The sequence below is a fragment of the Ascaphus truei genome, chromosome 4 (assembly GCF_040206685.1).
Source record: "Ascaphus truei isolate aAscTru1 chromosome 4, aAscTru1.hap1, whole genome shotgun sequence".
Classification (NCBI taxonomy): Eukaryota; Metazoa; Chordata; class Amphibia; order Anura; family Ascaphidae; genus Ascaphus; species Ascaphus truei.
Window position 1 is genome coordinate 9030150 of NC_134486.1, and position 24921 is coordinate 9055070.

Here is a 24921-nt window from a genome sequence, read left to right on the forward strand (position 1 = left end):
ACCCGCCCAACACCACCAGCTATGCCACCCGCCTGGCACCACCAGCCAAGCTAGCCACCCGCCTGGCACTACCAGCCAAACTATGCCACCTGCCTGGCACCACCAGCCAAGCTATGCCACCCGCCTGGCACCACCAGCCAAGCTAGCCACCCGCTTGGCACTACCAGCCAAACTATGCCACCTGCCTGGCACCACCAGCCAAGCTATGCCACCCGCCTGGCACCACCAGCCAAGCTATGCCACCCGCCTGGCACCACCAGCCAAGCTATGTCACCCACCCGACACCACCAGCCAAGCTATGCTACCCGCCTGGCACTACCAGCCAAGCTATGCCACCCGCCCAACACCACCAGCCAAGCTATGCTACCCGCCTGGCACTACCAGCCAAGCTATGCCACCCGCCAAACACCACCAGCCAAGCTATGCTACCCGCCTGGCACTACCAGCCAAGCTATGCCACCCGCCCAACACCACCAGCTATGCCACCCGCCTGGCACCACCAGCCAAGCTATGCCACCCCCCGACACTACCAGCCAAACTACGCAACCCGCCTGGCATCACCAGCCAAGCTATGCCACCCGCCTGGCACCAACCGCCAAGCTATGTCACCCATCCTAATGGAACACGCGCGTGGGGAGGACTGCAGAGAAACGCGCAGGGAGAACTGCGAAGAAACACGCGCGTGGGGAGGACTGCAGAGAAACGCGCAGGGAGAACTGCGGAGAAACACGCGCACGGAGAACTGCGGAGAAACACGCACAGGGAGAACTGCGGAGAAACACGCACAGGTAGAACTGCGGAGAAACACGCGCAGGGAGAACTGTGGAGAAACACGCAGGGAGAACTGCGGAGAAACACGCGCAGGGAGAACTGCGGAGAAACACGCGCAGGGAGAACTGCGGAGAAACACGCGCAGGGAGAACTGCGGAGAAACACGCGCAGGGAGAACTGCGGAGAAACACGCAGGGAGGACTGCGGAGAAACACGCGCGCGGGGAGGACAGCGGAGAAACACGCGCAGGGAGAACTGCGGAGAACACGCACAGGGAGAACTGCGGAGAAACACGCACAGGGAGAACTGCGGAGAAACACGCGCAGGGAGAACTGCGCAGAAACACGCGCAGGGAGAACTGCGGAGAAACACGCAGGGAGAACTGCGCAGAAACACGCGCAGGGAGAACTGCGGAGAAACACGCGCAGGGAGAACTGCGGAGAAACACGCAGGGAGGACTGCGGAGAAACACGCGCGCGGGGAGGACAGCGGAGAAACACGCGCAGGGAGAACTGCGGAGAACACGCGCAGGGAGAACTGCGGAGAAATGCGCACAGGGAGGACTGCAGAGAAACGCGCAGGGAGGACTGCGGAGAAACACGCGCGGGGAGGACTGTGCAGAGAAAAACGCATGCGGGGAGGACTGTGCAGAGAAAAACGCATGCGGGGAGGACTGCGGAGAAACGCGCATGCGGGGAGGACTGCAGAGAAACACGCACAGGAAGGACTGCAGAGAAACACTCATGCGGGGAGGACTGCTGAGAAACACGCGGCGCGGGGAGGACTGCGGAGAAATGCGCATGCGGGGAGGACTGCGGAGAAATGCACGCTGGAAGACTGCGGAGAAACGCGCATGCGGGGAGGACAGCAGAGAAACGCGCACAGGAAGGACTGCAGAGAAACGTGCGTGCGGGGAGGACTGCGGAGCAACGTGTGCGTGGAGGACAGCGTAGAAACACGCATGTGGGGAGGACTGCTGAGAAACGCGCACGGGGAGGACTGCGGAGAAACGCGCATGGGGAGGACTGCAGAGAAACATACGGCGCGGGGATGACTGCGGAGAAATGCGCGCGTGGAGGACTGCTGAGAAATGCGCGCGTGGAGGACTGCGGAGAAATGTGCATGCGGGGAGGTCTGCGGAGAAACACGCATGCGGGGAGGACTGCGGAGAAACACGCACGGGGAGGACTGTGCTGAGAAACACGCATGAGTGGAGGACAGCGGAGAAACGCGCACAGGAAGGACTGTGGAGAAACACGCATGCGTGGAGGACAGCGGAGAAACGCATGCGGGGAGGACTGCGGAGAAATGCGCGCGTGGAGGAGGACTGCGGAGAAACGCGCATGGGGAGGACTGCAGAGAAACACGCACAGGAAGGACTGCAGAGAAACGTGCGTGCGGGGAGGACTGCGGAGAAACACGCATGCGGGGAGGACTGCGGAGAAACACGCATGTGGGGAGGACTGCGGAGAAACACGCACAGGAAGGACTGCGGAGAAACACTCATATGGGGAGGACTGCGGAGAAACGCGCAGAGGAAGAACTGCGGAGAAACGTGCGTGCGGGGAGGACTGCGGAGAAATGCATGCGGGGAGGACTGCAGAGAAATGCGCATGGGGAGGACTGCAGAGAAACGCGCATGAGGGAAGCGGGGAGGACTGCAGAGAAACACGCATGCGGGGAGGACTGCGGAGAAACGCGCATGCGGGGAGGACTGCGGAGAAATGCGCGCGTGAAGGACTGCGAAGAAACGCGCATGGGGAGGACTGCAGAGAAACGCGCACAGGAAGGATTGCGGAGAAACACGCATGCGGGGAGGATTGCGGAGAAACACGCATGCGGGGAGGACTGCGGAGAAACACGCATGCGGGGAGGACTGCAGAGAAACGCGCACAGGAAGGACTGCGGAGAAACGCATGCGGGGAGGACTGTGGAGAAATGCGCGCATGGAGGACTGCGGAGAAACGTGCGTGCGGGGAGGACTGCGGAGAAACGCATGCGGGGAGGACTGTGGAGAAATGCGCGCATGGAGGACTGCGGAGAAACGCACATGGGGAGGACTGCGGAGAAACACGCATGGGGAGGACTGCAGAGAAACGTGCGTGCGGGGAGGACTGCGGAGAAACACGCATGCGGGGAGGACTGCGGAGAAACACGCATGCGGGGAGGACTGCGGAGAAACACGCATGCGGGGAGGACTGCGGAGAAACGCGCACAGGAAGGACTGCGGAGAAACGCGCACAGGAAGGACTGCGGAGAAACGCGCACAGGAAGGACTGTGGAGAAACGTGTGTGCGGGGAGGACTGCGGAGAAACGCATGCGGGGAGGACTGCGGAGAAATGCGCGCATGGAGGACTGCGGAGAAATGCATGCGGGGAGGACTGTGGAGAAATGCATGCGGGGAGGACTGCGGAGAAACGCGTGCGGGGAGGACTGTGGAGAAATGCATGCGGGGAGGACTGTGGAGAAATGCGCGCATGGAGGACTGCGGAGAAACGCACATGGGGAGGACTGCAGAGAAACGCGCACAGGAAGGACTGCAGAGAAACACGCATGCGGGGAGGACTGCGGAGAAACACGCATGCGGGGAGGACTGCGGAGAAACACGCACAGGGAGGACTGCGGAGAAACGTGCGTGCGGGGAGGACTGCGGAGAAACACGCATGCGGGGAGGACTGCGGAGAAACACGCACAGGGAGGACTGCGGAGAAACGTGCGTGCGGGGAGGACTGCGGAGAAACACTCATATGGGGAGGACTGCGGAGAAACACGCATGTGGGGAGGACTGCGGAGAAACACGCACAGGAAGAACTGCGGAGAAACGTGCGTGCGGGGAGGACTGCGGAGAAATGCGCATGGGGAGGACTGCAGAGAAACGCGCATGCGGGGAGGACTGCGGAGAAACGCGCATGCGGGGAGGACTGCGGAGAAATGCGCGCGTGAAGGACTGCGAAGAAACGCGCATGGGGAGGACTGCAGAGAAACGCGCACAGGAAGGATTGCGGAGAAACACGCATGCGGGGTGGACTGCGGAGAAACGCATGCGGGGAGGACTGTGGAGAAATGCGCGCATGGAGGACTGCGGAGAAACGTGCGTGCGGGGAGGACTGCGGAGAAACGTGCGTGCGGGGAGGACTGCGGAGAAACGCATGCGGGGAGGACTGTGGAGAAATGCGCGCATGGAGGACTGCGGAGAAACGCACATGGGGAGGACTGCAGAGAAACGTGCGTGTGGGGAGGACTGCGGAGAAACACGCATGCGGGGAGGACTGCGGAGAAACGCGCACAGGAAGGACTGCGGAGAAACGCGCACAAGAAGGACTGCGGAGAAACGCGCACAGGAAGGACTGCGGAGAAACGCGCACAAGAAGGACTGCGGAGAAACGCGCACAGGAAGGACTGTGGAGAAACGTGTGTGCGGGGAGGACTGCGGAGAAATGCATGCGGGGAGGACTGTGGAGAAATGCGCGCATGGAGGACTGCGGAGAAACGCACATGCGGGGAGGACTGCGGAGAAACGCGCACAGGAAGGACTGCGGAGAAACACGCATGCGGGGAGAACTGCGGAGAAACGCGCACAGGAAGGACTGAGGAGAAACGTGCGTGCGGGGAGGACTGCGGAGAAACACTCATATGGGGAGGACTGCAGAGAAACGCGCATGCGGGGAGGACTGCGGAGAAACGCGCATGCGGGGAGGACTGCGGAGAAATGCGCACGTGAAGGACTGCGAAGAAACGCGCATGGGGAGGACTGCAGAGAAACGCGCACAGGAAGGATTGCGGAGAAACACGCATGCGGGGTGGACTGCGGAGAAACGCATGCGGGGAGGACTGTGGAGAAATGCGCGCATGGAGGACTGCGGAGAAACGTGCGTGCGGGGAGGACTGCGGAGAAACGTGCGTGCGGGGAGGACTGCGGTGAAACGCATGCGGGGGGGACTGTGGAGAAATGCGCGCATGGAGGACTGCGGAGAAACGCACATGGGGAGGACTGCAGAGAAACGTGCGTGCGGGGAGGACTGCGGAGAAACACGCATGCGGGGAGGACTGCGGAGAAACGCGCACAGGAAGGACTGCGGAGAAACGCGCACAAGAAGGACTGCGGAGAAACGTGCACAGGAAGGACTGCGGAGAAACGCGCACAGGAAGGACTGCGGAGAAACGCGCACAAGAAGGACTGCGGAGAAACGCGCACAGGAAGGACTGTGGAGAAACGTGTGTGCGGGGAGGACTGTGGAGAAATGCGCGCATGGAGGACTGCGGAGAAACGCACATGCGGGGAGGACTGCGGAGAAACGCGCACAGGAAGGACTGCGGAGAAACACGCATGCGGGAAGGACTGCGGAGAAACACGCATGCGGGGAGGACTGCGGAGAAACGCGCACAGGAAGGACTGAGGAGAAACGTGCGTGCGGGGAGGACTGTGGAGAAATGCGCGCATGGAGGACTGCGGAGAAACGCACATGGGGAGGACTGCAGAGAAACGTGCGTGCGGGGAGGACTGCGGAGAAACACGCGCACAGGAAGGACTGCGGAGAAACGCGCACAAGAAGGACTGCGGAGAAACGCGCACAGGAAGGACTGCGGAGAAACGTGCGTGCGGGGAGGACTGCGGAGAAACACGCATGCGGGGAGGACTGCGGAGAAACACGCATGCGGGGAGGACTGCGGAGAAACGCGCATGCGGGGAGGACTGCGGAGAAATGCGCGTGCGGGGAGGACTGCGGAGAAACACGCATGCGGGGAGGACTGCGGAGAAACGCGCATGCGGGGAGGACTGCGGAGAAATGCGCGCGTGAAGGACTGCGAAGAAACGCGCATGGGGAGGACTGCAGAGAAACGCGCACAGGAAGGATTGCGGAGAAACACGCATGCGGGGAGGATTGCGGAGAAACACGCATGCGGGGAGGACTGCGGAGAAACACGCATGCGGGGAGGACTGCGGAGAAACGCGCACAGGAAGGACTGCGGAGAAACACGCATATGGGGAGGACTGCAGAGAAACGCGCACAGGAAGGACTGAGGAGAAACGTGCGTGCGGGGTGGACTGCGGAGAAACGCATGCGGGGAGGACTGTGGAGAAATGCGCGCATGGAGGACTGCGGAGAAACGTGCGTGCGGGGAGGACTGCGGAGAAACACTCATATGGGGAGGACTGCGGAGAAACGCATGCGGGGAGGACTGTGGAGAAATGCGCGCATGGAGGACTGCGGAGAAACGCACATGGGGAGGACTGCAGAGAAACGTGCGTGCGGGGAGGACTGCGGAGAAACACGCATGCGGGGAGGACTGCGGAGAAACGCGCACAGGAAGGACTGCGGAGAAACGCGCACAAGAAGGACTGTGGAGAAACGCGCACAGGAAGGACTGCGGAGAAACGCGCACAAGAAGGACTGCGGAGAAATGTGCATGCGGGGAGGATTGCGGAGAAACGCACATGGGGAGGACTGCAGAGAAACGTGCGTGCGGGGAGGACTGCGGAGAAACACGCATGCGGGGAGGACTGCGGAGAAACGCGCACAGGAAGGACTGCGGAGAAACGCGCACAAGAAGGACTGCGGAGAAACGTGCGTGCGGGGAGGATTGCGGAGAAACGCACATGGGGAGGACTGCAGAGAAACGTGCGTGCGGGGAGGACTGCGGAGAAACACACATGCGGGGAGGACTGCGGAGAAACGCGCACAGGAAGGACTGCGGAGAAACGCGCACAAGAAGGACTGTGGAGAAACGCGCACAGGAAGGACTGCGGAGAAACACGCATGCGGGGAGGACTGCGGAGAAACACGCATGCGGGGAGGACTGCGGAGAAACGCGCATGCGGGGAGGACTGCGGAGAAATGCGCGCGTGAAGGACTGCGAAGAAACGCGCATGGGGAGGACTGCAGAGAAACGCGCACAGGAAGGATTGCGGAGAAACACGCATGCGGGGAGGATTGCGGAGAAACACGCATGTGGGGAGGATTGCGGAGAAACACGCATGCGGGGAGGACTGCGGAGAAACGCGCACAGGAAGGACTGCGGAGAAACACGCATATGGGGAGGACTGCGGAGAAACGCATGCGGGGAGGACTGTGGAGAAATGCGCGCATGGAGGACTGCGGAGAAACGTGAGTGCGGGGAGGACTGCGGAGAAACGCATACGGGGAGGACTGTGGAGAAATGCGCACAGGAAGGACTGCGGAGAAACGCGCACAAGAAGGACTGCGGAGAAACGCGCACAAGAAGGACTGCGGAGAAACGCGCACAGGAAGGACTGAGGAGAAACGCGCACAGGAAGGACTGCGGAGAAATGCGCACAGGAAGGACTGTGGAGAAATGCGCGCATGGAGGACTGCGGAGAAACGCACATGCGGAGAAACGCGCACAGGAAGGACTGCGGAGAAACACGCATGCGGGGAGGACTGCGGAGAAACACGCATATGGGGAGGACTGCGGAGAAACGCGCACAGGAAGGACTGCGGAGAAACGCATGCGGGGAGGACTGTGGAGAAATGCGCGCATGGAGGACTGCGGAGAAACGCACATGGGGAGGACTGCGGAGAAACGCGCATGCGGGGAGGACTGAGGAGAAACGTGCGCGCGGGGAGGACTGCGGAGAAACACGCATATGGGGAGGACTGCAGAGAAACGCGCACAGGAAGGACTGCGGAGAAACGCGCACAGGAAGGACTGCGGAGAAACGCATGCAGGGAGGACTGTGGAGAAATGCGCGCATGGAGGACTGCGGAGAAACGCACATGGGGAGGACTGCAGAGAAACGTGCGTGCGGGGAGGACTGCGGAGAAACACGCATGCGGGGAGGACTGCGGAGAAACGCGCACAGGAAGGACTGCGGAGAAACGCGCACAAGAAGGACTGCGGAGAAACGCGCACAGGAAGGACTGCGGAGAAACGTGCGTGCGGGGAGGACTGCGGAGAAACGCGCATGCGGGGAGGACTGCGGAGAAACACGCACAGGGAGGACTGCGGAGAAACGCGCACAGGAAGGACTGCGGAGAAACGCACATGGGGAGGACTGCAGAGAAACATGCGTGCGGGGAGGACTGCGGAGAAACACGCATGCGGGGAGGACTGCGGAGAAACGCGCACAGGAAGGACTGCGGAGAAACGCGCACAGGAAGGACTGCGGAGAAACGCGCACAGGAAGGACTGTGGAGAAACGTGTGTGCGGGGAGGATTGCGGAGAAACACGCATGCGGGGAGGACTGCGGAGAAACACGCATGCGGGGAGGACTGCGGAGAAACACGCACAGGGAGGACTGCGGAGAAAGACGCATGCGCAAGGACTGTGCGGAGAAACACACAAGGGGAGGACAGCGGAGAAACACGCGCGGGGTTAGGACAGCGGAGAAACGCGTGTGCGGGGAGGACTGTGCGGAGAAACATGCGAGGGGGGGACAGCGGAGAAACATGTGAGGGGGGACAGCGGAGAAACGTGTGTGCGGGGAGGACACCGAAGAAATGCGGAGAAACACGCGCGCAGGGAGGACAGCGGAGAAACACGCGCGCGGGGAGGACAGCGGAGAAACACGCGCGCGGGGAGGACAGCGGAGAAACACGCGCGCGGGGAGGACAGCGGAGAAATGCGGAGAAACACGCGCGCGGGGAGGACAGTGGAGAAACACGCGCGCGGGGAGGACAGCGGAGAAACACGCGCGCGGGGAGGACAGCGGAGAAACACGCAGCGCGGGGAAGACAGCGGAGAAACACGCAGCGCGGGGAGGACAGCGGAGAAACACGCGCGCGGGGAGGACAGCGGAGAAACACGCGCGGGGAGGACAGCGGAGAAACACGCGCGGGGAGGACAGCGGAAAAACACGCGGCGCGGGGAGGACAGCGGAAAAACACGCGGCGCGGGGAGGATTGCACCTTTGATGTCGAGCTATCTCCTCTGTTCTCAGTACATAAAGTCACTGTGACATTGTCTGAGACAATGTGCGGCGGTATAAGGGAAAAGGTATAGGGAGGGAGGCCAACTCCAGTCCTCAAGGGCCACCAAGAGGCCAGGTATTAGGGATACTGACTGAGCCACTGATTGAATTACCTGTGCAGAAGAGCTACCTGTGCTGAAGCAGGGATAACCTGAAAACCTGACCTTACGGACTGGAGTTGGCGTGCCCTGGTATAAGGTATTGCCAGGATATTATAAGATCTGCAGTGAGATGTGTGGTAAGTTCCCTACTGTCTTGCCTTTAAATACTTTCTGGGCAAGCTACCCGCCTATCTGAACAAGCTCCTCACCCCTACCACATGCAGCACCTATCACCTGAGATCAGACTCCAAAAGACTATTCATGGTCCCAAGGCTCAACAAAGTATCCGGCCGCTCCTCCTTCTCTTACCGTGCACCCCAAAACTGGAACAACCTACCAGAGACTCTCACATCCACCACCAGTTTAAGTTCTTTCAAATCTAAGGCTGTCTCACATTTTAATCCGGTCTGTAACTGTTACATACGCTCATAATATATATTATCTCTAACTGTGCATGCAATGTCTTGTATATAATGTATACCCTGCTCATTATGTAACTGTATTTGTAACCATGTATTATTTTTCTTAACCCTGTGCCCAGGACATACTTGGAAACGAGAGGTAACTCTCAATGTATTACTTCCTGGTAAAATATTTTATCTATATATATAAAACTCAAAAGTGTTTGATTGTTAGTAGATGTGGAAAATCTCATTGGTCCGTCGGTCCGCCCGCCCCTGACCCGCCCCCCCCCACGCCTCTCATTGGCCACGAGGTACACTGACATCACAGACACACCTACTCCACTGTGACACACAGACATACTGCCACAGACTCCCACCCCTGCAGACTCACCATACCCCCTGAGACAGTCACCTGAGCCCTCAGCATAGCCTCGGAGACTCTCTCTCTGCGGACTCACCCTACCCCCTTGGGATCACCCCTGCGGACTCACCCACCAACCTTGGTAAGTCTAACCCACTTTCCAACCCTCTCTCTCCCTGCGCCCTTTACTACCGCTCCACCTCCTCAATCATCACACACCTCACTTTCACACCCTCTATCCACCTCTCTACCTCCTTCAACATCACACACCACCAATATAACCGCCTCTGCTGTCCACCCGCCCTCTTACCCGTCCGCGCCGCCGCTGTACACTCCTCACAAATCACGACCTCCGCTCAGCAGGCCTGACAAATGGCCGACTACACCCCACCCCGGCTCCGATCAGCAGTTCCACCAACAATCACCATCTCGCCGGCACAACTATATACAGCCGCTCCCCGCTTACTCTCTCAAAATGGCCGCCTTCCCGCTCGCTCCACTATCACGCTCCCCGCCTCCGCTGTGCACCCCCATTCCTAGCACAAAATGCACCTTATATCCCCGCGTACCCCTACAAAATACATAAATGCCCAACGAACAATCACGCTCACCGCCTCCACTGTGCCCGGCTTGCCACCCGCTTACCCATACCAAATGCAACAATAATACTTTCTTTCACCACCTCCGCTGTGCACACACCCTACAAAATGGCCACATACCCCAATAACCGCCTCCGCTATGCCGCCCCGTTACCCCTTACAAATCCCTTACCTTCACCGGCTTCACACCATTACCGCCATATACCCTTACCGCTACACTATACACGCTCTTCCCTCCCCTGCTCCTCTTACCCGTCCGACAACCCTGCCTGCGCTTGCACTGGACATCTGGCCCCATCATCGTCGGCACCGCTACTGTGGCAAAATGGCCACCTTCCCGGCCGAGACGCTATTCACCCCCCTCCATTGTCCCCTTTCCTTCCCACCCTTCACGCAAACGGGGGGGGGAGAGTGATGTGGGGGCAAGGGGGGGAGACTGATGTGGGGGGCAGAGAGGGGAGACCGCACCTGTGAAGGGGGGGGGGGGGGCGGAGCTGTCAAGAGGGGAACGGAGTTGTGAACGTGGGGTCCAGCCAGCTGTGAAGGTGGGTACATCCGGGCAACGCCGTGTCTCTCAGCTAGTAAATAAATAAAATCTCCACCCCAGATCTCTGCTGTGTAGCTATGCCTTGCATCCACTACCTTGCATGTAAAGCGTGACCTGTCACATCTCTATGTGCCATGGGGCATTGGTTTGGGAATGTGTCTCACGATAATAGTAACCTTGAATCGGGGCTCCCGCCCACCTACATGAAGCGCCCTCTCACCTGCTGGTTCAGCTCCACTATCTGCGTGTCCATCTCACCGCCCCCGTTCCGGCTGATGGGTGGCAGTTTTCTCACCGGGGTAACTGCGTTTGGCAACCGCCCCAGCAGCGGCATGGTCTTGGGGCCGGTGGGGGACGTTCGCTGTGGGACTGTGGGGAGGAGAGAGAGGCATTTACAGAGACCGCTGTATACTGTACCCATTACTTTACCGCACGCACAGAAGTGCTAATACACAGCACTGATTACACAATGCAGGGACAAGAGCAGCAAACATTCATACAACCAGGAGAGCCACGGCCCCCGGAGGGTGTGAGGGAGGTGTGTGCAGAACAGAGAGGTGGGGTCTGAGGAAAGGGCGTTCGTGCCGTGAAACACCACGTCTGTTACTTTTATTCATTACTGATACATTTATCTGCGCTCGTTATTCATACTGTTTGTTCTATATATGTTAACCTGAGTGTGAGGTTAGGAATTCTGAGGCAGCATTTAATTATCTGTATTTAATTACATGTTCTGATATTGTTGAGCATCCATATACATATATATATACAGTTAGGTCCGGAAATAATTGGACACTGATACAAGTTTTGTTATTTTGGCTGTGTACCAAAATAAATTAAAGTTACATTTAAATAATGAATATGGGCTTAAAGTGCAGTATATCAGCTTTAATTTGAGGGAATTCACATCCAAATTGGAGGAAGGGTTTAGGAATTACATCTCTTTAATATGTAGCCCCCTCTTTTTCAAGGGACCAAAAGTAATTGGACAATTGACTCAAAGGCTGTTTCATGGACAGGTGTGAGCTATTCCTTCGTTATTTCATCATCAATTAAGCAGGTAAAAGGTCTGGAGTTGATTCCAGGTGTGGCGTTCGCATTTGGAAGCTGTTGCTGTGAACCCACAACATGCAGTCAAAGGAGCTCTCAATGCAAGTGAATCAGGGCATCCTTAGGCTGCAAAAAAAAAGAAAACCCATCAGAGACATAGCAGGAACATTAGGAGTGGCCAAATCAACAGTTTGGTACATTCTGAGAAAAAAAGAATGCACTGGTGAGCTCTGCAACACAAAAAGGCCTGGACGTCCACGGAAGACAACAGTGGTGGATGATCGTAGGATTCTTTCCATGGTAAAGAAAAACCCCTTCACAACATCCAGCCAAGTGAAGAACTCTCTCCAGGAGGTAGGCATGTCATTATCCAAGTCTACCATAAAGAGAAGACTTCACGAGAGCAAATACAGAGGGTTCACCACAAGGTGCAAACCATTCACAAGAATAGAAAGGCCAGATTAGACTTTGCCCAACAATATCTAAAAAAGCCAACCCAGTTTTGGAACAGCATTCTTTGGACAGATGAAACTAAGATCAACCTGTACCTGAATGATGGGAAGATAAAAGTATGGAGAAGGCTTGGAACGGCTCATGGTCCGAAGCATACCACAACATCTGTAAAACACGGTGGAGACAGTGTGATGACATGGGCATGCATGGCTTACAAATGCACTGGGTCACTAGTGTTTATTGATGATGTGACAGAAGACAGAAGCAGCCGGATGAATTCTGAAGTATATAGGGATATATTGTCTGCTCAGATTCAGGAAGTTCAGCTAAATTGATTGGACGGCGCTTCACTTTATAGATGGACAATGACCCAAAACATACTGCGAAAGCAACCCAGGAGTTTTTTAAGGCAAAGAAGTGGAATATTTTGCAATGGCCGAGTCAATCACCTGATCTCAACACGATCGAGCATGCATTTCACTTGCTGAAGACAAAACTTAAGGCAGAAAGACCCACGAACAAACAACAACTGAAGACAGCTGCAGTAAATGCCTGGCAAAGCATCACAAAGGAGGAAACCCAGCGTTTGGTGATGTCCATGCGTTCCAGGCTTCAAGCAGTCATTGCCTGCAAAGGATTCTCCACAAAGTATTAAAAATGAACATTTTATTTATAATTGTGTTAATTTGTCCAATTACTTTTGAGCCCCTGAAATAAGGGGACTGTGTATGAAAAATGGTTGCAAATCCTAAATGTTTCATATGATATTTTTGTTCAACCCCTTGAATTAAAGCTGAAAGTCTGCACTTCTATTGCATCTCGGCTGTTTCATTTCAAATCCATTGTGGTGGCGTACAGAGCCAAAATTATGAAAATGGTGTCAGTGTCCAATTATTTTCGTACCAACTGTACAGGCATACCCCGGTTTAAGGACACTCACTTTAAGTACACTCGCGAGTAAGTACATATCGCTCAATAGGCAAATGGCAGCTCGCGCATGCGCCTGTCAGCACGTCCTGAACAGCAATACCAGCTCCCTACCTGTAACGAAGCTGTGCGCAAGCGGGGAGACTATAGAGCCTGTTACAGATGCGTTATGTACATCAGTTATGCACGCATATGACGATTGCAGTACAGTACATGCATCGATAAGTGGAAAAAAGGTAGTGCTTCACTTTAAGTACATTTTCGCTTTACATACACGCTCCGGTCCCATTGCGTACGTTAATGCGAGGTATGCCTGTATATATATATATACATATATATATATATACACACACACACACACACACACACACACACACACACACACACACACACACACACACACACAGTTAGGTCCGGAAATAATTGGACACTGATACAAATTTTATTTCGGCTGTGTACCAAAATAAATTCAAGTTAAAATTAAATAATGAATATGGGCTTAAAGTGCAGTCTATCGGCTTTATTTTGAGGGTATTCACATCCAAATTGGAGAAAGGGTTTAGGAATTACATCTCTTTAATATGTAGCCCCCTCTCTTTCAAGGGACCAAAAGTAATTGGACAATTGACTCAAAAGCTGTTTCATGGACAGGTGTGAGCTATTCCTTCGTTATTTCATCATCAATTAAGCAGGTAAAAGGTCTGGAGTTGGTTCCAGGTGTGGCATTCGCATTTGGAAGCTGTTGCTGTGAACCCACAACATGCGGTCAAAGGAGCTCTCAATGCAAGTGAAACAGGGCATCCTTAGGCTGCAAAAAAAAGGAAACCCATCAGAGAGAAGCAGGAACATTAGGAGAGGCCAAATCACCAGTTTGGTACATTCTGAGAAAAAAAGAACGTACTGGTGAGCTCTGCAACACAAAAAGGCCTGGACGTCCACGGAAAACAACAGTGGTCGATGATCGTAGGATCCTTTCCATGGTAAAGAAAAACCCCTTCACAACATCCAGCCAAGTGAAGAACACTCTCCAGGAGGTAGGCCCCATGTTAAGAGACGGGCAGAGGGGCGGGGACGGGGACAGGGGCAGAGACAGGTGCAGGGACAGGGGAGGGGCAGAGACGGGCAGAGGGGCAGGGACAGAGACAGGGGAGGGGCAGAGACGGGCAGAGGGGCAGGGACGGGGACAGGGGAGGGGCAGAGACGGGCAGAGGGGCAGGGATGGGGACAGGGGAGGGGCAGAGACAGGCAGAGGGGCAGGGACGGGGACAGGGGAGGGGCAGAGACGGGCAGAGGGGCAGGGACAGAGACAGGGGAGGGGCAGAGACGGGCAGAGGGGCAGGGACGGGGACAGGGGAGGGGCAGAGACGGGCAGAGGGGCAGGGACGGGGAAAGGGGAGGGGCAGAGACGGGCAGAGGGGCAGGGACAGAGACAGGGGAGGGGCAGAGACGGGCAGAGGGGCAGGGACGGGGACAGGGGAGGGGCAGAGACGGGCAGAGGGGCAGGGACAGAGACGGGAGGGGCAGAGACAGGGACAGGGGAGGGGCAGAGGGGCAGGGATGGGGACAGGGGAGGGGCAGAGACGGGCAGAGGTGCAGGGATGGGGACAGGGGAGGGGCAGAGACGGGCAGAGGTGCAGGGATGGGGACAGGGGAGGGGCAGAGACGGGCAGAGGTGCAGGGATGGGGACAGGGGAGGGGCAGGGATGGGGACAGGGGAGGGGCAGAGACGGGCAGAGGTGCAGGGATGGGGACAGGGGAGGGGCAGAGACGGGCAGAGGGGCAGGGACGGGGACAGGGGAGGGGCAGAGACGGGCAGAGGGGCAGGGACAGAGACGGGAGGGGCAGAGATGGGCAGAGGTGCAGGGATGGGGACAGGGGAGGGGCAGAGACGGGCAGAGGTGCAGGGATGGGGACAGGGGAGGGGCAGAGACAGGGGCAGGGACGGGGACAGGTGGATGCGATGATGTCAACATCCCCAAAATATGTAAAAAAAAACAATTCCACCTTAATATCGCCGTCACTGATGCTCCGTTTTTACAATGTTACTTTGGGCCAGTATGTCCTCTTGGTTTGTGAGATACAGCAGTGCCCCGCTTTACAGCGCTCCGCTTTATGGCGCTCTGCTTTACAGCGCTCCGCTTTACGGCGCTCCGCTTTACGGCATTCCGCTCATACGGCGTTTCCCAATGTATACCCATATTCATTAGGTTCGGCATTTGTTCCGTTTTTCCGGCAATTTTCGGCATGACGCGCTCAGCAGCTGAGTATCCGGCTGTCACTAAGCAACAGTTTTAGCGCGAGCGCAACTCCTTGTCAGGTGCCATTTGTCAGCGAAACAGTCGGTTCACAGCTCTGCATCTCTGCTTCCAAAGGTACAATACAATACAGTACAGTACAGTAGGGCCCCGCGTTATGGCGATTTCCGCTTTACAGCGGCGGCCTGGAACAGAGCCCGCCGTATGAGCGGGGCCCTACTGTATTCACTTTTTTCTCTCTGAAGGGACTTTAAAATGTCTACCTATTAACCAATCAGTGACTATGGGTTCACCTGTTCTGAGTTACGAGATCACTGATGGGCAGCAGCTCAGAACACAGCGCAGTAAAGTGCTCACATAGCAACGCCACCCAACCAGGCAGCACAGAGCTGTTTCCAATAAAGATTGCAAAGGGGCTTATCAGAGATAAATCTCTCTGAAGCCCAGTGATGTGGCAGGGCTTAGCAGCCGTGTTAACCTCACTTTTGCCGAGTAACCTGTCAGTAACGGTGACCTATGGTGTCACCTGTTCTGAAATCTGAGCTGACGAGATAGTGACCTCAGAAGATGCCTGGCTGCCATCTTGGAAGAGGGCAAATGCCCTGTCATTTAATAATGAATACTTAATACTTCTCTGGGGACAGAGGTCACGCCTGCCAGGTCGCCCGTGGGATAGTGATCCCCAGAGGGGAAGCTCACTGCCTTTGAAGTGGTTGCACTCAGTCTATCCCAGTCGTCTCTACCTATGACCTTGGGCAAATCACTTAAGCTCCCCTGTGCCTCAGGCAGACGCTGGGGGGTCACACAGGATATTGCTGCTGTTACCCCTTTCTTGCGCCCCCTCTGGCAGCAAATAGGTGAATAATAAACTACCCCACTTAAAGGGGCAGTGCCTCCTAGGACCTAACTGCACTACTGGCAGTGGCACGTTTCATAGGTCCAATATGGGTTGTTTAGTGCAGGGGGCTCAACTCCAGTACTCAAGCCCTCCCCCCCCCCAAAAGGTCAGGTTTTCAGGATATCCCAGCTTCAGCACAGGTGGCTCAATCAGAGGCTCAGTCGAAGAACTGATTGAGCCACCTGTGCTGAAGCTGGGACTGCTCAAACCACCTGTACTGAAGCAGGGACTGATTGAGCCCCCTTTGCTGAAGCGTGGATATCCCGAGCACCTGTCCTGTTAGTGGGGGAAGGGTTGTGCCTCCCTGCCCTGTTTGGAAGCAGATCCCCTGATAACGTGCCTCCCTGTGGTCCCGGTCTCTGCGGCGCTGGGTTGTACCTGCCGTAGCGATGGGTCTCCTGGGCTTGCTGAAGATCAGCTCTCCGTGGTTGGGGGGGACCGCCTGCTCCTGCCCTTGCCTCGCCAGCAGCGGCTCGTACTCCTTCCCATCGTAGTTTGCCTCAAATAATTTCTTGAACCACTGGATGAATTCAAAGTTGTCCTGGAACCGTCCCTTCACCAGCTTCTCCACTGGGATGATCTGCGGAGGGGACATGCGGAGGGGTTAGAGGAGACACTGTGTGTGTGTGTGTGTGTCTGTGTGTCTGTCTGTGTGTGTCTGTCTGTCTGTGTGTGTGTGTCTGTCTGTGTGTGTCTGTCTGTCTGTGTGTGTGTGTCTGTCTGTGTGCGTGTCTGTCTGTGTGTGTCTGAATGTGAGTGTGTGTGTCTGTGAGTGTGTCTGTGTCTGTGTGTGGGGTATGAGTTTCCGGGCGTGCCAGCGAGCAGGTATTGCTAGGGTATGAGTTTCCGGGCATGTCAGAGAGCAGGGATTGCTGGGGGATGAGTTTCCGGGCGTGCCAGCGAGCAGGTATTGCTAGGGTATGAGTTTCCGGGCATGTCAGAGAGCAGGGATTGCTGGGGGATGAGTTTTCGGGCGTGCCAGCGCGCAGGGATTGCTGGGGTATGAGTTTCCGGGCATGTCAGAGAGCAGGGATTGCTAGGGTATGAGTTTCCGGGCATGTCAGAGAGCAGGGATTGCTAGGGTGAGAGTTTCCGGGCATGTCAGAGAGCAGGGATTGCTAGGGTATGAGTTTCCGGGCGTGCCAGCGAGCAGGGATTGCTAGGGTATGAGTTTCCGGGCGTGCCAGCGAGCAGGGATTGCTAGGGTATGAGTTTCCGGGCGTGCCAGTGAGCAGGGATTGCTGGGGTATGAGTTTCCGGGCGTGCCAGCGAGCAGGGATTGCTGGGGTATGAGTTTCCGGGCGTGCCAGCGAGCAGGGATTGCTAGGGTATGAGTTTCCGGGCGTGCCAGTGAGCAGGGATTGCTGGGGTATGAGTTTCCGGGCGTGCCAGCGAGCAGGGATTGCTGGGGTATGAGTTTCCGGGCGTGCCAGTGAGCAGGGATTGCTGGGGTATGAGTTTCCGGGCGTGCCAGCGAGCAGGGATTGCTGGGGTATGAGTTTCAAGGGGGGTTTTGCGGATTTTGTTTTGTCAGAATGAGCCTAGGTAGTCGGGGTCCGGAGTTGTCGGTTCCCCTAAAAATGTACCGGGATCATTTCCGATTCTCGGATACATGTAGGCACATTGTCCCGGCAATATCTCCCCTTGAAAATGCTTGCGCGACTCAGCTAGGGTTCCCTGCTTCAGCATAGCCCAGAAAGGTAAATGGGGCAGAGGGATGTACAGTGTCCCTGTAACTATAAGGGGTCCCTAGGTTAAGGGGGATACCCCAGTCAATGCCCAGGTAGCCCAGAACCTGTATTGGGGTTCATGGGTGCTCCAACCATAGATTTGTGAGGGGACTCTCAGAGTCCAGTCCAGGTCCCTTAGATAGTGTGTGGGGAATAAAGGCTAGAAGGAAATAAAGTGCAGCTTTCTATTCTATTCCCCACACCCAGAGACTTGGAATGTATAAAAAGGTATATATATTAATAATACAGTAATAGTGCTGGTATGTACTGTGTGCACTGTATATGAGCTGGGACTTTCGGAACCAATGCACAGTTGGTGCCAGTCATCAGAGATGAAAGCCACCAGAGGATGCCAGAGGTGTGAAAGCCATTTGGGTAGCAGGGAAAGGCTCAAGTTCCCACGTCCTGGGATCAATTCCAGTCGCCCGGGCTACCATTTGTCCTGCCAGACCTGGAGGAGCCTGACCCAGCGGGTGGCATGAGATAGCCAGTGAAGAGGTGCAAGGCTTGTGCATGCCCCTTGGCAATTTCAGATTCCCTGCAGATCCGGCTTTCCAGACCAGCTTCACTCTGATTGGCCTCTGAGAAAGTTCCCACGCTCTGATTGGCTGCAGTATTTTGTGAATGAACTCCGAAATACTATAAGAAACCCCTAAGCCAATCAGTGTTGAGATTTCCGGCGCTAGAAGTGCGGGCGGGATTTTCAAAAGTGCTCTTGCGCGAATAGCAGACACCGGCTTCAGAAACGTCTGCCCGGAAAATATTCTAAGTCCCACTTCTGGCGGCCAAGTTCTAATAATGGAACGTAGCGGCCGCGGCTGGGATTGCAAGCCGATTTTAGTGCCAGGAGTTTGGTACTAACCCCCGGTCAAAGGAGTCAAAGTTCTCAGAAGAGAAGGGAGCGGTGGCGTGTGGAACTTCACGCCGATTTGGGAACACGAGGATTTCGGGCTAAGTCCCTGGGAGGGGGAAACTCTTATTTAGAGTTCCCTGCACCTAGAACAGTCTAGTGTTCAATCCCCAGTAAGTGTGCTGTTTGTCTGTAGTTTGTGTATCATTCTGTGTATGCCTATTTCTGTGAATAAACTACAATTTATTTCATTATCTTGTTTTGCGCAATTAATGATCCTAAAAGGTGCACAACAAACCTGGTCTCCCGTAACAGTCTGTTTATCTGTCTCTGTTTGTGTGTGTCTGTCTGTCTCTGTCTGTGTGTCTGGCTCTGTCTGTGTGTCTGTCTGGCACTGTTTGTGTGTGTCTGTCTGTGTGTCTGTCTGGCACTGTTTGTGTGTGTCTGTCTGTCTCTGTCTGTGTGTCTGTCTGTCTCTGTCTGTGTGTCTGGCTCTGTCTGTGTGTCTGTCTGTGTGTCTGTCTGTCTCTGTCTGTGTGTCTGGCTCTGTCTGTGTGTCTGGCTCTGTCTGTGTGTCTGTCTGGCACTGTTTGTGTGTGTCTGTCTGTGTGTCTGTCTGGCACTGTTTGTGTGTGTCTGTCTGTCTCTGTCTGTGTGTCTGTCTGTCTCTGTCTGTGTGTCTGGCTCTGTCTGTGTGTCTGTCTGGCACTGTTTGTGTGTGTCTGTCTGTGTGTCTGTCTGGCACTGTTTGTGTGTGTCTGTCTGTCTCTGTCTGTGTGTCTGTCTGTCTCTGTCTGTGTGTCTGGCTCTGTCTGTGTGTCTGTCTGGCACTGTTTGTGTGTGTCTGTCTGTGTGTCTGTCTGGCACTGTTTGTGTGTGTCTGTCTGTGTGTCTGTCTGTCTCTGTCTGTGTGTCTGGCTCTGTCTGTGTGTCTGTCTGGCACTGTTTGTGTGTCTGTCTGTGTGTCTGGCTCTGTCTGTGTGTCTGTCTGACACTGTTTGTGTGTGTCTGTCTGGCACTGTTTGTGTGTGTCTGTCTGTGTGTCTGTCTGGCACTGTTTGTGTGTGTCTGTCTGTGTGTCTGTCTGGCACTGTTTGTGTGTGTCTGTCTGTCTCTGTCTGTGTGTCTGTCTATCTCTGTCTGTGTGTCTGGCTCTGTCTGTGTGTCTGTCTGGCACTGTTTGTGTGTGTCTGTCTGTGTGTGTCTGGCACTGTTTGTGTGTGTCTGTGTGTGTGTCTGTCTCTGTCTGTGTGTCTGGCTCTGTCTGTGTGTCTGTCTGGCACTGTTTGTGTGTGTCTGTCTGTGTGTCTGTCTGGCACTGTTTGTGTGTGTCTGTCTGTGTGTCTGTCTGACACTGTTTGTGTGTGTCTGTCTGTGTGTCTGTCTGGCACTGTTTGTGTGTGTCTGTGTGTCTGGCTCTGTCTGACACTGTTTGTGTGTGCCTGTCTGTGTCTGTCTTTATATATATATATATATATATATATATATATATATATATATATATATATATCCTACCCCCCGTTATTCATGTACTGTGTAACTGTCACCGGAGACCAGGCATTTACACCTTTTTACCGGGATCATAACATTGAGCAAAACGAGAAAATGAAATAAATTGTTTATTCACGTAAAATAGGCAAACACACAGTGGAACACAAAATACATAAGAAAGACGCACTTACTGGGGGTCTGGGCTGCAAAATGAAACTTTCCAAGTTGAAATAAACGGGAAAAAAAACAAGTTTTTGGTTGACGGGGACTTAGCACGAAATGTCCTGGAACTCTAATCGGCAGGAAGTTCCTGACGCTGCCGCTCCTTCTCCTCCGGAGGCACTGACATCACTTCACTGGGAGTTAGCGCCAAACGTCCGGGAGCTAAATTCCGCAGCAATCCTTCCTTTTGTAAAACTTGGTCCCAAAAAGCTGGACTTAGAAAATATTTAGACCTGAATTTTCTGAAGCCGGCTCGCTGCTAATCTTGTAGTATTTCTGAGTTTATTCATGAAACACGGCAGCCAATCCATGCGTGGGAATATTAATACCAGCCACAAGAGTGTGGGAAATGTTCTACCAGCCAATCAGAGCGATGCCAGTCTTTTGAAGCCAGGCAAGCGGGGATTCTGAATCAGCCAAGGGCATCTGCAAGATTGCCACCTCTGCCACCTGGTATTCAGAAGCCACCCGCTGATTTAGGCTCCTCACAGTCTGGAAAAGGCAAATGGTAGTCCGAGGACTTCCATTCATCCCAGGACGTGGGTAATCGAGCCTAAACCTCCTGCCCAAATGTTCTTCACACCTCTGACATCCTCTGTGGCTTTCATGTCCGATGTCTGAGCAGACACGCTGGCACCAAGCTGGTAGCCCAGTGACTCACTCAGAACATCGGTCCGGAAAGACCCAGCTCATTATACCGTGCACAAGCATCCTATATGTGCTAGAGAAAAAGGGAAGGCACCCTGCGCATGAAGACGTTACTGATAATATCTATAAGCAGCAAAGGTATACCAAATTTCCCACAGAACAAACTGTATGAAAAGAAACGGTTTGTTCTGTGGGAAGCCTGGTATACCATTGCTGCTTATAGATATTATCAGTTCCATACTCATGCGCCAGGCGCCTTCCCTTTTTCTCTAGCACTCTCTGTGGGAATGTGAGATTTCCCACGTCACTCAGGCTGCAGAATATTCACCTTTAATATAGCACTATATATATATATATATATATATATATATATATATATATATATTTAGAGGTCACACATTAGCGCCTTGATCTTTCTTTTGTTCACAAGCATATATGTACTTTAAACACACTGTTTAATAAAATAAACATTTTAGCTTTCCTAAGTCTTCTGGTTATGACCATTCCAGGAACCCCTCACATCCCTATGCTCTATTTACCTTTCTGGTCTGTGCTGAAGCAGGGAATCCTATCCGTGAGTCGAGCAAGAGTTTTGAAGGGGAGATTTTGCTAGAGCAATGTGCCTATATCCATCCGGGAATCCGACCCGATTCCCGGGTACATTTGTGGGGTATCCAGCAACTCTGGAACCTGACTAGGTAGGCACAATCTGAGAAGACTTTCTCCGTAAATCCCCCCTTGAAACTCATACCCCAGCAATCTCTGCTTGCTGGCACTCCCTGCGCGCTGGCACTCCCTGCGCGCTGGCACTCCCTGCGTGCTGGCACTCCCTGCTCGCTGGCACTCCCGGAAAGGTAAAAAAAAACATAAATTCTTTATTGTCGCATAATTTTATACAATGCATGTACAATCACTGGCCTCAAGAGCTGACACTCCCGAACCCCAATATATGGATCAGAGGTAACCAAACAGGCTTAACCTTTATTAGTGAGCCTGGTTACCCCCTCACCGTCACAGTAACCAATATACCCTACCCCATATTATTCATGCTTTGGCAATACTGAAATGTTCTTTCGTCATAATAAAGCTTATTTGATTTAATATACGCACACATAAGAAATAGAACCTACTTTGTCAACACCTATTTTCTTGAAGGCCGCCTGTAAGACTTTGAAGTTGTTGATATATTCGTGCTCCAGTTTGGCCTGGAATTTCACCTTCTTCAGGAGTATGCAGCCTGGGAAGAGCATGTCCATGAACTGACAGTAAGCAGCCCCTAGGGGGAGATAGAGGACAAGAGCCAAATCTTCATCATCACATTTCAAGGGGACGGCAATGACACGCTGCACCCACTTCAACCAACACCCAAACTCCCTCTCATCAACCGTGACCCCTCACACGGGAGAAGAACGAGGAAGAATACTCAACATTGTGTTTATTTCATTCCTAAGGATCTTAAAAAATACAAATGTCACGTGTGAGCACATCCACGTCTCAGACAGGTCCGCGAACCTGCCATTCCCCAATATCTCTTTGCATACACTGCTTCCACTGCAGCCAGGGATTCTGGGTACTCACATGCAAATGAGCAGTGACAGCGTGTCACCTTGTGCTTTGACATGAAGCCCACAAATTGTCTGCCTGCCGTATTGCACAGCGTTTCCAGCCTGGGTTACAGAAGTGCAGAGCCGGGGCTTGTAAGGGCTCGTTACTAACGCACCGTTAGTGAGCTCTGAAGATACCCGTTAGCACTTAACGTCTCGTTAATAACGGCGTTTCTGGGTCCGGGCATTAGATTTCATGCAAATAAGAGTATTGCTTTGTAATCCACAAAACAGGTGAGGGAACAAACACCGCGCTGCTTCACCGCCTGCGTTCTGTAAAACTGGGGGTCCCACAAGTAGCTCTTGAAGGTTCCCCAAGATAAAATGTGGTAGAGACTGATATTTTATCCCTCAAAACCCAATACACTTATTTTACCAGATATTTTCTATTTAATAATTCAAAAAGTGTATTACACGCTATAGTACAATCTTATATACAGTATAAAAAAAACGGTTAGTTTAGATGATGTAAGACCCTACACCTGCAATAGTATTTCTATAGGACTCATTAGTTGGGGCTCCACATAGTTAGCACATATGGGTGCTGTAAGTACCCAGAAGCAGAGCCTGTGACTGTGTCCCGGCCCTCTTACCCGAGCACAGCTGTTCTATCTTGGTGAAGTTGAGATGTAACGAGTCGTTGACCCAAGCCAGCATGTCATGTCGACTCAGGTTCTCACCGCTTGAAGATGTGGAATATACATTGACAGCCATCCCCCAGCTGTAGAGAAGAGACAGCTTCGTTATTTATTTATAACATGTGTTACCAGGAAGTAATACATTGAGAGTTACCTCTCGTTTTCACGTATGTCCCGGGCACAGAATTATAACAATGCCTGGTTACATTAAATGAACAGGGTTATACAGTCAGTTCACAGACATTTCTTGGACAGTTATAGTTGGAAAATTGGGTGCAGGGGATAAAAGGGCTGGAGAGTTTCAGATTGAAATACAGGCATTTTAACAACAACAATAAACATCAGTGAACGGCAGCACACGGCTCACACGCTTTGGCTGTGCGTCTTTGGAGCGACGCAGATGTAGACTGAAGTGGTTCAGAATGAATGCAGCTGTGATTTCAGAGTCATTTTGTCCTCCAGGGCATTAGTATTCCAGAAGGTGGGGCTGACGAAACACAGCAGTTAGCAAACACAGAGATGAACTCTTAGCCCGCTGGTTATGTGCAGAGGGGAGCAGCTCTTGGGGAACCCCATCATGCGACCACCTTTAGTTAGTTGTGTCACAGCCCATCCCACCATCGTTAGCTGTCACAGCCCATCCCGCCATCGTTAGCTGTAACACAGCCCATCCCACCATCGTTAGCTGTAACACAACCCATCCCACCATCGTTAGCTGTGTCACAGCCCATCCCACTATCGTTAGCTATGTCACAGCACTTCCCACCATCGTTAGCTGTCACACAGCTCATCCCACCATCGTTAGCTGTGACAGCCCATCCCACCATCGTTAGCTGTGACAGCCCATCCCACCATCGTTATCTGTAACACAGCCCAGCCCACCATCGTTATCTGTGTCACAGCCCATCCCACTATCGTTAGCTGTCACAGCCCATCCCACCATCGTTAACTGTGACACAACCCATCCCACCATCGTTACCAGTCACATAGCCCATCCCACCATCGTTAGCTGTCACAAAGCCATCCCACCATCGTTAGCTGTCACACAGCCCATCCCACCATCGTTACCTGTGACAGCCCATCCCACCATCGTTAGCTGTGACAGCCCATCCCACCATCGTTATCTGTCACACAGCCCATCCCCCCATCGTTATCTGTCACACAGCCCTTCCCACCATCGTTATCTGTCACACAGCCCATCCCACCATCGTTAGCTGTGACAGCCCATCCCACCATCGTTATCTGTCACACAGCCCATCCCACCATCGTTATCTGTCACACAGCCCATCCCACCATCGTTATCTGTCACACAGCCCATCCCACCATCGTTAGCTGTCACACAGCCCATCCCACCATCGTTAGCTGTCACACAGCGCATCCCACCATCGTTAGCTGACACAGCCCATCCCACCATCGTTATCTGTCACACAGCCCATCCCA

The 24921-nt window shown here is 54.1% G+C and overlaps 1 protein-coding gene across 4 annotated transcripts in view; it reads right to left on the reverse strand.

Moving 5' to 3' along the window:
• Nucleotides 1-24921, reverse strand: part of MAPRE3 (microtubule associated protein RP/EB family member 3) — a 120861-nt gene that overhangs the window by 11645 nt on the left and 84295 nt on the right. For all 4 annotated transcript variants that reach the window (XM_075595310.1, XM_075595311.1, XM_075595308.1 and 1 more), the window contains exons 3-6: nucleotides 23437-23564; nucleotides 22370-22515; nucleotides 16677-16878; nucleotides 10936-11084 (exon numbers count right to left, since the gene is read on the reverse strand). In XM_075595310.1, coding sequence (XP_075451425.1) covers nucleotides 10936-11084; nucleotides 16677-16878; nucleotides 22370-22515; nucleotides 23437-23557 — 618 coding nt within the window. In that variant the 5' untranslated portion in view covers nucleotides 23558-23564. The remainder of the gene's footprint in view (nucleotides 1-10935; nucleotides 11085-16676; nucleotides 16879-22369; nucleotides 22516-23436; nucleotides 23565-24921) is intronic.